Source organism: Cicer arietinum, chromosome 4, assembly GCF_000331145.2.
Source record: "Cicer arietinum cultivar CDC Frontier isolate Library 1 chromosome 4, Cicar.CDCFrontier_v2.0, whole genome shotgun sequence".
Lineage (NCBI taxonomy): Eukaryota > Viridiplantae > Streptophyta > Magnoliopsida > Fabales > Fabaceae > Cicer > Cicer arietinum.
Window position 1 is genome coordinate 50,428,868 of NC_021163.2, and position 14,635 is coordinate 50,443,502.

The following is a 14,635-nucleotide window of genomic DNA, read 5'->3' on the forward strand; positions in this document are numbered from 1 at the left end:
CTTCTGTAAAATGGTGAGTATATCGGTTAAAATTTGACTTAGTTCAAACAAATCAAAACAAACAAGAAAATACGAGTCCAGTCTGCTTGTGTCAAAGCCAAATGAAAGTATTGTATTAGTGTTTTTCAGTTTCTGTAGGCAATCCAAAGCCATACGAAAGATATATATATATATATATATTGTTGTGTCTATATTATGTGTCTGGATTGGTGTAATTAAGTTTATCTAATGACATAAGCACTTGTGATACTATTTGAGAGAGCTTATGAAAACAATTAGGACATATCCATAGAGAAATGGCTTATAGATAAGCACTTCTTGATAAACATTTATGCTTTAAGTGCTTAATTAAGTTGTTTATCCAATCTGGATCTATCAATTTTCAAGTGTATATATGCAATAAACCTTACTTGGGGCCATTAATTGCGTCTTCTTCTTCTATAAGCTTAATCTTAAACTCTCTCCAAGAAAAGGGAAGAACCCCTGCTGTGTACAGACTTTTTCTACCATCATATGCTGGAAGCCTCATTCCAAGGTCAGACTCTTTATACAGTCTCACAAGTTCAGCTATGATGGATCTATTTACCGCTTTTGACAATACTTCGGGTGTAATAGTTACCTATAAAATACAGCAACAGATAATAATGGTATTGAAGTAAATTCAGCAACAATAAGAACAAAGCCTTATACCAAATTAAAGGACTCATAAATGGTACTACAAGAAAAGGACAGCAAAAAACAGAACCTCATTCAATTCATTCAGTAATTGAACAGCACATATAAGAGTAAATCACAGGACAAATTTAAATACTTCCATAAAGGGTTGTGACTTGTCTGAGTCATTAAGAAAACAAATCATATTGTTTTTGCAGAAGGTAGAACTCGAGTAATTACTAGAACAACAACCCCATTTCAAAATAAAACAAATTCAAACAAAGAACACACGAGATTTAATCACGGAATTTGGTTAATTGTACCTACATGTTTCCGACTCCGACCACAGAACGTCATAGTAGCATTCATTTATGATTCAAGCTTGAGTTACAGATAGTACCTTGTGTTTAAATATTACAATTCCGTAAAAGATTACCCCGCTCGAGCTACCTTCTCACTTATTAGTAAACTATGAACCATACTCGACCATAATAAAGACCAAGAAGAGAAACTTACATCATACTGATTCAAATCCTTGTCTGGTAATTCTGCAAAGAAATGGTTGGCTTTAACAATGCATTTTGTACCAACTTGTCCATAGCCCGGCCGAGGAGCAAAGCTCAAAGACTTGCTTGAGGTAGGGAAACTCATCTCTACATCACTAGAGACTGTGTTTCCATTTTCAGTGTTTTTCACAACAGTACAAGGTCTACAACTTGGTCTCATCAAAACATCCCCTTGATCAGATTTTCTGCCACCAACTCTACTCCTTCTTCTTCCACCAGTCCTTGCTTGAGGTGAAGTTTGATTATGAGGCTCTTGTGTCAATGGTGGTGGACCTTTTCCATTTTGAACAGCTCTAGTAACTTTCTTAGCTTGATTCATGGGATTTTGCAAATTGGGTTTGATCACAAGGTGTTGTTCTGAGCTCTCTTTCATTTGCCTCAATGGCATGTTGGCCTTAAATAGATAGATATAGCTATATAGCTATATATACACAGAAGATGCACACACAAACACACTCACTAGTCAAATGTGACAACAAGTTTTTCAGCAAATAACCAGTTTTTCACGTTTAGTTTTTGCCTATAACTGCAAAATAGTGAAAATTACATCAGCTGAGAATGCATAAACAAAGGTGGAAAATTATAGGTGAGGCCAAATGAGTAGTAGTTATTATTGCAATAAAGTGAAAAAGGCAAAGACTCAATTATGAGTTGTTGTGCTCAATGTAATGTATCAATGCATAAAGATAAATATGGTATGGCGTGAAAGTGTAAAGTAAAGGAACTGTTTAAGAATACATTAAAACGTTACTATTCCTTTGCAAAAAAAACTGAAAAATCCAACAAGTTACCCTTTGTTTCACCAAGCAAACCCAAAAATGGTGATAGAAGTTGTAGAAGACAACAAAAAGTGAAATTTTGAAGACATTTGCTTCTACCCTTTTGATTGAAGTTTCAAAGAAGCAGAAAACAAGGAAATCTCAATGAAATTTGGAGCTCAAAATCATGGCTTTATTGACACTGACATGAAGCAAAAAACATTTTTGTATTGTGGAGTGAAGAGAAGAATAATTGATGATAAAATTTGATTAGAAAAATGGGAAAACCCAGAAAAATGGAAATACCCAGAAGACAAAACAAGCTTCTTAGGCCTGTCCCCTACCAAAAACAATGAAAAATCAACAAACAGAACAACATAAAAAAAATAAAAAAACTTAAATAAACATTGGAATTAAAAAAAAAAATGTGAAGCCAAGTTTGAAGAGAATAAAACAACCACAAGAAAACAAAAATCAAGAACAAAACATCTAAGTGAAGGAATAAACATTGAAAAGGGTAGCTAAATCACTGTCTAGAAGATATGTAGACATAAAAAAAATTGAAAAAAATATATATATAATTAATGCAACAAAGGCTAGAGACTAAAAATGTTATCTTTATTAAATGCCTTGAAGTGTAAACAAAGTCAAAAACAGAAAAATGAAAACTCACCAACCAACTAACAAGCTAACTCACTCACTCAACTAGCTTACATGAAAATGGAAAATTACAAAAAAATGAAAAGAAAAAAAAAATCATAACTTGAACTCACCCAACTTTTATTTCTTTGTTAACAAAGAAGCCCTTATGCTTATTTCTAGCTAGGTAACTATTAAACACATGTTAAAGAAATGGGTGTGTGAAAATAGAAGATGGGTCATTAGAAAGAAAAAAAATGGGGTCTTTTTTAAAGGAAAAAAAAATAATGATAATAAAAAGGGGAAGTGAGAAAAGGAAGTTGATGATGGTGATGAATCTTATAGACGCATGCAAAAGAGCTTTTGGTGTTTTCTTTATCACGTGTAAAAGGCTTTAACTCTGCCCCCTCCTTACTTTGCTTTTTTGATTAGTTGCTCCCTATGAATATGGTCTTTTAAATCTTATATTTATGCAAAACAAAACAGAGAAAAAAACAAGAAAAACAAAATATGTAAATAATAATTAAAAACATGTATATAGAGAGAGTTAATGAGTCCAAAAGAAGTACTGAGGGTTATAAAAGCAATCATACAAGGAAGAAGAATAATTCGAACTTGCAGTCATCTCTCTTGCAGGTTTCTGCTATTTGTGTTTTCTTTTACTTTTATCAATTATCAATTTTTTCTTTTATTTATTTATTGAATTTTATCAGTTTTTTCATGATAGTAAATAAATCAATCAATCATACACATACTGAAAATAATATAACTATATATTTATGTCACCAAAAAAGTATAATATATATTGTTGCCTCATTTAATGAAATTGTTTGACCGATGAATTTTAAAACACATCACTTATCATATGTAAAATAAATTAAATAATACGACAGCACATTAGATAAACCGTTTTACATAAGACAAAATATTAATTATTCAAAATAGTATTAATATTTATTTTATAATTGTTTACTAGAAAATTTAAATTTATTTTTTGAAATTTCAAAATTAAACTCTTATCATTAAACAAATATCTCAAGTATATAAATTAATCATACATATAAATTAAATTAAGAATTTAAAAGATATAAACATCTGTAAAATCATATTATAATGACATTTAAAAAATATTACTTAGTTATATCACTTTATTTTTGTAAAAATATTTTGAAGTTAAGCTGCATCACTTTATATCCATTGTATTACTCATTAAAATAAATCTTTTTAAAATAAATATTATAATGTAAATAAATTGTACGATGAAAATAACATTTCAAATATATTAATATTTCAAAAAAAATATTACTTATCATTTATAACACTTTAATAAATATATATTAAAATAAAGAAGAAAAAAAACTTGAAAAATTATATTATTTGAATACCCTAAAACCAACTTCATGTTTCAACATCTTATACAAATGAGTGTGTGAGTAAAAAGAAATACCTAAAAAATGAAGAAAAGAAAAGAAAAAAAGTAATATAAAAACCAAACACTATAAAAATACAATGTTAGTGTGCAAATTTGTGTCCATGAATCATTTTTTTAGATTAAATTCCAATATCATAAAATATACATTAAAATCATAATAATAATGAATAATACAAAAATACAAAGTTTCCCTCCTCCCTAGGTAAATGTCTCAACTTTTTTTTTTTACTTTTGTTTAAGTGCTTACTGCCCATCATCCATTTACCTTGTGTTTGGGTAAGCCTAGCCTCGTAACGGTCGATTCAATATTGGGTCCACTTTTCCTAGTAGCTACTATTGTAACATACCACAACACCTTTTTTAAATTTTACTATTTTTATTTTATTTTTATCTTCACTTTATGGTTATGATTCGGTGCTTCTCAGTTTACCTATTTAGTGGTGGGACATAGAAAGCTACAAGTTGATAGATTTTGAGTGGATAGAATCATGATCCTTGAATCTTGATGATGATATCTGACATTGATAGGTGTGGGGTGCATTGGTACTTAGGGTGGATGTTAATCATTGGATTATGGTGTGTGTGTGTGTGAGGGACAAAATCTGAAGTAGTGATGGTTTATGATGATATCCTCAGACTATTAGATATTGGTTGGGTCCCACCCACCACAAATGATATCTATGGTTGAAAATGAAGTAGGATTGATTCATCAGATCAAAACCACACTCGATTGTAATTTGGATGGTTGCATATTAGAAAACTGGTTCTTGATCATTACTTGTTGACCCCATCATGGGGTAGTCACATGATATGCCACATTCTACTTATCATTTTCTTGGTTTCCAATTTTATTTTTAAATAATTAAAATAGTAAAACTCACACATTAAATGTAAAGAATGGAGGATTGCAGATTTGAATGAATATTCTTTAGCTTTTAATTATCTGAACTACATTTATGGAATGTTTTTTATTCTCATTTTATTTTGTTGCTTCGAGACTTTCATATATATTTTTTGAAAAATATGTTATCAATGCAAAGTATCTATTAATTTATTGATTTTTGTAATAATTTTTATTAGTTTTGTTGATGACTAAACTCCACGTTAAGGAATTTGATTGAGTATATTTAATAGGATCACTCTTCTAAACCACATTTTTCCATTCAAAATTTTAACCAAACTCAAATATGAGACTTTGCTTAAGGAATGTGAGTTCAATTTCAATTGCATCAACAAAATATGTGACTTTTTCACTAAAATGTTAGTTAAAATATGGTTTCCCAGCAATTAATTAGTTAAATAAATAAATAAATATTTCACTAGTAGTGTGTATTTTAAGTATATCTTTGATAAAAATTTGATGAAAATTATAATATGTATATTCAATTTTATTGTATAGATCATAAAAGAAATAAATATTTGACATATGTCATGTTTTAAAAATGTGGTTTGGATTGGGTTTTTCAAATCTTTTCTAAAACTCGATTTAGAAAGATGTTAAAAAATAGCACACTTAAAGTAAAGAGAGTAGGGGAACATAATATCAACAACGAAGATTTATATTGGTTCAATCCCTTATACTTGAAGAGTTTCCACCAAATAGTCACACGGACCAACAACTCCAAGGTTATACTTCTATCAACCTAACTATACTCGAGACTTCTCAACAATCTAGTCTATGGAGTACAATGCCATTATTGGGCAAGATACAAAGATTGTACAACTACAGAAGAATAGATAACTCTATATGTGAGAATCAATTATTTAATCAACAATTACAAGATGAAAAAGCTTTTTGATACAATATAGTGAGTTTGAGATTTTCACTTGTTTATTGATGTTTAAGAACTTCTTATATTTTTTTTACTTTGCATTAGATATGTGTTTTGTATTTCTTGTGAGAATTGAGTATTTGCTAAGAGTGTATGATTTTAGATTGCAACAAAAAGTTCGCTATTTGCAACATTTTGTAATGTCTTTTATAGTCAATCAAAATAGATTTGTTGAAGAGGGATTTTATTTGATGTTTGTCAATAGTTGACAACTCATTGTCGTTGATTTTTCAGATAGAGTTTGCATCTTTGTAACTTTTCAAGAACATATATGAGAGTGTCAATAAAGTATAATGATATCTCGTATTGCTTTTCTTTGGAATATAATGCCCCTCAATTTTTGAAGTCTTAATCTCATATGATTTCTCGTATTGTTTTTCTTTGAGCATTTATTGAGAGTGTGTGATTTTAGATTGCAGCAAAAAGTTCTTTGTTCGCAATATTTTGATACATTCTTTTATAGTCAATCAAAATAGATTTGTTGAAGACTAATTTTAATTGTTGCTTGTCAAGAGTTGACAACTAATCATCATTGATTTGTCAAATAACACTTGTATTCTTGTAACTTTTCAAGAACATAAATGAGAGTTCCAATAAAGTATAATGTTACCTCGTACTATTTTTCTTTGGCAATTAACGCACCTTGATTCCTAAAGTCTTAATCTCATATGATGATGTGGCATATGGAAGATGATATTCCTTAATCCTTTTGATTGAAGAACTAAATGGTTTTGGCCTTTTCTTTCTTGTGGAATTCAATTATTTAATTCTTAGGTTATTCTTCTTCAAACTTTTCATTTTCATCAATCCAATGATTCACATTTACTATGAACTCGTTCCAAAAACTAGATACTTCAACAAGAGATAATATCTTCGGTGTGTTGCGCTTGATCCTATTAACTTCATACTTTATTTCTTCTATAAATTCATCAAGAGTTGAACAAAGTGGAGAGAGAAAAACACAAGAAATGGGAATTTGAATTGTGTTTGTAAGGTTTTAAATAAATTATAAACTAGAACATGATAAAGCAAAAATAAGTAAGAAGATAAAGAGATGAAACACAAGTCAATTTATCATAGTTTACTATTAACACGATAAGTATGTCTAGTCATTTCATCTAGAGTGGTCTAATCCACTAATCTGCAAAAGTATCACACGTCCACATAACACCTATCAGCCAATCTAATTTTGTTCAAGTCTTTTCAACGTTCTAGCTTAGTACAACCAACCTGTTGAAGGAAGCATCCAATATTAGGCTAAATTTCAAAGGGTGTTTAAGATGATATGAGGATTTTGAGATGTTGACTTCTTCAAAGTTTTGGGTTCAGTTGTTTGACTTAACAAAGTTGACTTTAAATCAAAATATTGACTTAGTTAGAGTGTTAACTTGAAGCATAGATGAAACATTCAACTGGTTAGAATTATCAAATGCAGAATCATCAAATCGAGTTTGCAATATCAAATTTAGCAGTGAGAGTGCGTTTAACACAATCAAACACAACTTTAACAGATTCTTCAAAGCATTACCTTGATAAATTTGTTTATCTTTTCTAGTCATCAGAGGATGCAGTGTATAGTCTTTAAAGTTCATGGCAAAAGAATGCATTGTATAGTCTTTAAAGTTCATGACAAAGGGATGCACTGTATAGTCTTTAAAGTTCATGACGAATGATTTGCACACTTAAATAAATTTATTAGTGGTTATCACAAAATAACTTTTGTTATCATCAAAATAATTAAGGGTCATTGTTTTTCAAACTAGTTTGGTCATAACGCAAAAAGTGTGAATTATTGGTCTAAATAAATTGATGGAAAGGTTTAGTGCAATAGAAGATGATTGGTCGTGGATATCATGAGGGGATTATGGTGAGTTGCATTCTAAGAAAATAAGAACATCATTAGTTGTAACATTAATATCAATATTCATGATAGATTATGCTTGTTTAGTATAGGATGAAATTTGTGTAGGTTGGATTATTGATTGAGTTGATGAAGTTGTTTGGTTAATTTTTTATTTAATATGTGGTAGAACTATTTGAGTTGATGGTGTCTTAGGTTTAAGGCTTGGACAGGGTGATGATTAAGGTGATTGTGTTTGGGATTAGGGATAATTTTGTGGTTGTTGAGGTTGAAGTTGTGGTTTTGAAGGATTGAGTGAGGGGAATGGTGATAGTCAAAATCATAGGTAGTCAGAAGTTAGACGCAACAAAATTACACACCACTATGTTAGTAACCTTCTCCACCTTTGTAGGTACTTGGTGATATTCTTTGACAATTTTCCATTTTCTTTTATTTGATGTTTCATCAAAGGGAATAGCTAAAGGAAAAGCTTCCAAAAGATGAGGATCAAACATATTGATTATTTTCTCTATCATTCTAATTTTAATGAGTTCACAAATTACTTCTTTACTAGATACTAATCCGCGCATTGTGCGGTTGAATTTAATATATTAGTGAGTATAAAATAATAAGTGTTTAATAAGTGTTGCACGACAGAATTTAACAAGTGTTTATTTGCCTAAAGGTAAATATATTTTTGAAAAATTATATATAAATTAGGTTTGCTTTAGTACAAAATAAAACATTATTGACTAATACAATTCATGCAAAGTATATTGAAATATGAGACTATTTATAAGGTTTTACAACTTTAATATTTTTTAAATGTGGAATTGGTTTATTCAAGCTTTTTGATTTTATTGAAGTGTTTCTTCTAATAATATATTTGTTAAATAGTTATGTATTTCTTTATTGTTAAAATTATATATTTAGCTATAATATTTCTTCATTTTATATAATTTATATTAGTTTTGAAATATTAGATTTATAAATTTATATACTTTTTCACGTATTCAATTGTATAAGTTTATTGTAATAATGTCAATCTCACCGTTCTTTATTGTTAAAGTTATATATTTAGCTATAATATTTCTTTATTTTATATAATTTATATTAGTTTTGAAACATTATATTTAAAAATTGATGTACTTTTTTACGTTTTTAATTTTATATGTTCATCGTAATTTTGTCAATTTCTTGCGATATATAACATTCATTTGTGAGTGATAGTTTGTTAAATCCAAAATATTGAAACAATTCCCTTGTGTGTGCCTTGAAATTTTCAAAAAATTATTTGACACGATTAAGAAACTTCAAGAGTGGTTGAAAAAAATTAGATGCAAGAAAAGTTTGTGAATTTTTAAGACATAAATTTTTTTTAGTGAATAATGAAATAGTTAGAAGCTATTCATATTTAAATATTTAATATTATTCATATTGTTGTTGTTTCAATTATGATTTGTGTTTTTTTAATTATAAAAAGAAAAAAATGCTATGGGAGACACATTCAACAGAGGGAAAAAAACTCATTTCCTATGCAATAATATTGATATATGATCTTGAACAATAACTGACAATAAAAAAACAATATTATTGAAGTATATGTGAACTAAGAGTGTGTCACACAAATAGTTGTAATTTTGTTGCATTTTATAATGTCGTTATCATTGCTTGAACGGAGAATTTACAAGAATGGTTGAAAAATAGAATATAGATTTTAATGTGTATATGTAGTCGAACTTGTGATGATTTGAAGATATTAGATGGTTTGTTTTTTCGTATAAGTTATTGAAATGAAAGTTTTGATGAGTAATTAGAGCTTTTTAAGTGTATTGATGAATCATTTTGTGATAAACAGCTGAAATTGTATAATGTATAAAATAATTGTATTTGAATGGACAAGTGAAAAAGTTTGTGTTACATATTGAAGAAACAAAACATAATGAAAGTAGAAGATAAAAACAATAGAGTACTTTAGAATGTCTTACAATAGAATTTTTGTGACATAGATAAAAATGAGTTGTCGCAAATAAAATTTAGGTTTTGTTTTAGTATATTATAATAGATTATTCTATTAAGTAAGAATTGGAATGTTTGATTCAATAAGTCCAACAGATATATAGAAACCGCATACTCTAAGGACTTGATTACCAATCAGATTTATGAAGACAACGTTCATTTTCCTTTTTCCTCAAACATCATCATAACAAGTAGATTCTTTTGCCTGTTGTTCTTGTACGTTCTTATTTGAGTTCCTTGCTTCTTTCTTCTATAGAGTATCATAGAAGTTTAAAAGGTAGTGAACAATACATCTAGTTCATTGTTTTGCATTCTAGCATCAATATTTATTTTTCAATATCATTTTAGTCATTCCTTGGATTGAGTGTATCATCTTCTTTGATTGATTCTTTGTAATAGTCATCTTCGTATAGTTTCACACATCTAGATATTTTGTGTTACAAAAGGTTTGAAATAAATGTTTTCAAATGTTTAAATTAGTATTTTCAAATTTTGGAGGACAAATAATGTTTCTTCCTTCAAGTATAAAATGAGACATATTTTCACACATGATCTTTTCTCTCCCACCAGTAAGTGCTCAACCAAAAAACTGAACTCTGATACCAATGAAATATAGTTAATAACACAAGATAAGGGGTTTAATTTGATTTTTTTCAAATCTTTTATAAAACTCAATTTAAAAAGATTTCCTTTTAAAAAGTAAAATATATTTAAAAAATATATTATAAAATGTTCTCTGAAATAAAGAGAGTTAGGAAAGAGAATGTCAATACAAAAGATTTATATTGGTTCATCATCAACTTGATAGATAGTCCAATCCCTTCAACCTAATAGATTTCCACTAAATAGCCACACAGACCAACAACGACTAGAGTATATTTAACAATCTAGTTTCGTACGATCAAGTTATTGAGGACCACACCATTATTGGGTAAGATACAAAGACTGTGCAACTACACAAGAACAAATAACTCTTTGTGGGATGATAGATGATTTAATCCATAATTACAAGATGAAAAAGATTTCAAATACAAAACAATGAGTTTGAGATTTTCACTTGTTTACCGATGTTTTAGAACTTCTTATATTACTTTTACTTTGCAATGGATATGTGTTTTGTATTTTGTAAGAATTGAGTCTTTGCTAAGAGTGTATGATATTAGAATGCAGCAAAAAAATTCTCTATTTGCAACATTTCTATGATGTATTTTATATTCAATCAAAATAGATTCGTTAAAGAAGAATTCTATTTGTTGCTTGTCAATAGGTGACAACTCATCATCGTTGATTTGTCAGATGGAGCTTGCATCCTTGCAAATTTTCAAAAACATAGATGAGAGTGCCTATAAAGTATAATGATATCTCGTACTATTTTTCTTTTATATATAATTTCTCTCAACTTTTGAAGTCTTAATCTCATATGATGATGCGACATATACTAGATAATCTGAATTATGAACTTGTAGGAACACGTAATCAAAAGATGCGTGTTCTGATTCAAAGGGTCCGATCTATAGATGCAATCTTTAACTTGAGGGATTTGTGTTCAAATAGATTTTGTGTTCATTCTTTAGCGTGTGTTAATTCTTAGTATATTGGAGTACATGTTGATTCTATTCAAACAAATGAATGTCTTGATGTGTGTTCCTTCGACTTCAAATAAAATAATTAGAGGATCATGATTTTGCTTAAATATCATTTGTATACTTTTATCTTCATTATTTATACACTTGAACACGTGTTAGTAAATAAATTATTCTTTTAACATTATTTATTATCATCAAAATAATTGAGCGTATTGAAATAGTTCCATATTTGTTTTAACTCATGAGTGTTTTGCTACTTTTATATTAAATAACATTTCAATAGTTCTATATTCGTTGAGAAAAAAGTGATAATAAGCATGTGATAGGAAAAAAACATGAGTAAAAAATGAAACTTAAAAAAAAAGTTTGAAGTAAAAACATAAAAATAAAAATATATTTTTCTTGTATAATTTTGTAGAAAGTGGAATAAGAAAAATAATAGACTTAAAAACAACTTTAGCCTATTTATTTTGTTTTATTAACAATTTTAGTCTCCTTATTTTAAAACTTGTAAATTTAGTTCCTCACTTATTATTTTTAAGTTGAATTTTGATGACTTTGCAAATGAAATGGTTATGTGAGATCTCATCTGATGATGGAATAATGTGAATTCATATTTTTAATAAAATTTTATATTTCTCCGTCGCGGTGTTTGACGGATATGATTTGAATGTTTTTTCTAACAACTTTTAACTTTATTTTGTTTTTCTTATGCCTGACCCTTCTTGTTGAAGAAAAAAAAACATAATAATTTATGTTTATTAGGAGTGTACAAAAGACGTGTTAAGTTGATGTCCTTTATTCAGTTTTAATATTTGATCGGATTAATTTTTAGACTATAATTCATCTTTTAATCTGATTAATTGCAGGTTCAATAAAGACGAGACAAAATAAGATAAGATTAGATTGGTCTCAAGACGAGTCGTCAATTAGTAATTCTTAAAAATAAATCGAAAAACATAATATAAAATAGTCTAAATAACACTTGCGGTACCTTAATTTAATTTCAGTTAACGTTTTAGTCATTTATTTTATCATTTTTCTTAATTTGGTCTTTTATTTTAATTTTAAGTGACAAGTTGATCTTTTATGTTTTAAAATGTTAACAATGTTATCCTTTTTTTTTTTACAAAAATTCATCAAAATTCTTAAACAAAACTCATAAAATTAATTGTTATCTTTAATGTAACGCAAATTTCATCAAAATTCGGATGATGACTTGAACCCGATCCATTTTTTACCTTGTCTATGTCCTTTTTTTTTGTCTTTGTTATTTTTTGGACTGGATGAGACTCAGCTCGTTACTTATTTGTCAAATTGGGTTCGCGAGATGAATTGAATCTTTTACACCCCTAATACTCAGTGATTTTATTTTCTTTATAATAAAACATTAGGCGGCCAGACACACCATGAAACTATGGGGTTGTTGACAATGTTTTTTTAATTTGATTTAAATGTATTTTTTGTTTATCTATTTTGTTAAAAAGGAATTTTTCATTCTCTTTTTTAAAATTCATTTTTTGATTTCCTTATTAATTGATATTTGGAATTTTTTTTATTTCCACCATGTTTTAATATATGATATTGACACTTACATGATATTTCTGATTTGAATAAAATAATTTTTATATCATTATAGTTGTGATTTGAATAAAATAATTTTTATATCATTATAGTTGTAATTAATTTTATTTATAAATTGTCACTTATATGACATTTGTGACTCTAATAAAATAATTTTCATGTAATTATTGTTATAGTTAATTTTATCATTTATTTTATTTATATTTTAAAATATTAAACATAGCATAACATAAATAAATATTCTAAATTTTTGTATAGCTATATATTTTATTTTATATATTAACTTTATTATTTATTTTATTTATATATTAATTTCATTATTTATTTTTAATATTTTAATATATAAATAAAATATTAAATAATAATAAAATTGTAACAAATTGAATAATAAAAAATAAAATAAATAAAAATTTATTTTTAATTTATTAAAAACATTAAATAAATTTAAATATTTTAATGTACAAATTAAATAAATTAATTTTTAATATTTTAATTTATAAATAAAATTAATTACAACAATAATAATATAAAAAATATTTTATATAATTTACAAATATTGATTAAATGCTACGTCATTAATAAAATCATCTCATCCTCAACAATAGTTTGCACAAAAGAAATCGAAAAAACTATTTAATACAGAGACCTTAAAAGTGAAAATTTAGTTTTTACATGTATTTTAATACTAATGTAACATTTATATTGGATGATAGATAAAAAAAACCCTTAAAAAATTAATAAGGAATGATCGTTGAATTTTTGTTAATTCTGTCCATTCTTAATCCTCAAAGGTGTTGTGGTAAATTATGATGATAAATATGATTGTGATATTATGAATATAAATATATCAAATACAAGACATCCTAATACTAAACAATAAATCATCAAAGAATAATTTGGCACCTACATTTGTAATTTTCAAAGTGTGTTATTATTATTTTGACAAATCAAAGTGTGTATTACTGGACTGTGATTCAAAACAGTGCACGTTTAAATTAAATTTGACGGTCAATGATTTCATTATGAGACTATACAGTACAGGGATGTAGTAATTATTATGGGTGAATGCCAATTTGTCTGCTCTTCATGAGATTGGGTTTTTTCACCTACATCTACTTATTTATTTATATAAAAATAATAAATTTAAAATTATATTTATTATAATTAATATAATAAAATAATTATTATTATACAACAATAAAATTTAAAAAATATTAAGATAATATTTTTTATAGAGAAAATATTATAATTTTTAATATAAAATAATATTAAATATATATATATATAATTTAAAAATAATAATAATATTACTAATAGAGTGAGTTCAAGTGTTGGGTGGATATCAACATCCCAAATCAATTTATGTTTATGTTAATTTCGAAAAAAATATATATTCGTGTTCAATCAAAACAAATTTTTTTTGTCTATATCAAACGAGTTCAAATGAATATCCGTAGAGCAAATTGTGTTTGACATCCCTATTAATGAAACATTGAGACTCTATTCAACTAATTTTTTTATAAAGATTATGGGTGAATATTTTCTTTAAATTACAACAATTCAAATATGAATTTTATATGTGTAATGTAGAGTGATACGTAATTCTTTAATTTTTCAAAGAGAATCTTTGTGGATTTTTATTTTTGGTTGAAAGAAAGATTGTCCATCTTCAAACTACAAATTAAATTTTTTTTTTCTTTTACATATTCTTGAATTTTTATTTAG

The 14,635-nt window shown here is 26.9% G+C and overlaps 1 protein-coding gene across 1 annotated transcript in view; it reads right to left on the reverse strand.

Moving 5' to 3' along the window:
- Positions 1-3,053, reverse strand: part of LOC101499992 (protein argonaute 10-like) — a 9,153-nt gene extending 6,100 nt beyond the window's left edge. The window contains exons 1-3 of the mRNA XM_073367771.1: positions 2,752-3,053; positions 1,171-1,746; positions 410-619 (exon numbers count right to left, since the gene is read on the reverse strand). Of these exons, the coding sequence (XP_073223872.1) occupies positions 410-619; positions 1,171-1,608 (648 nt within the window). The 5' untranslated portion in view covers positions 1,609-1,746; positions 2,752-3,053. The remainder of the gene's footprint in view (positions 1-409; positions 620-1,170; positions 1,747-2,751) is intronic.
- Positions 3,054-14,635: the final 11,582 nt, after the last annotated feature.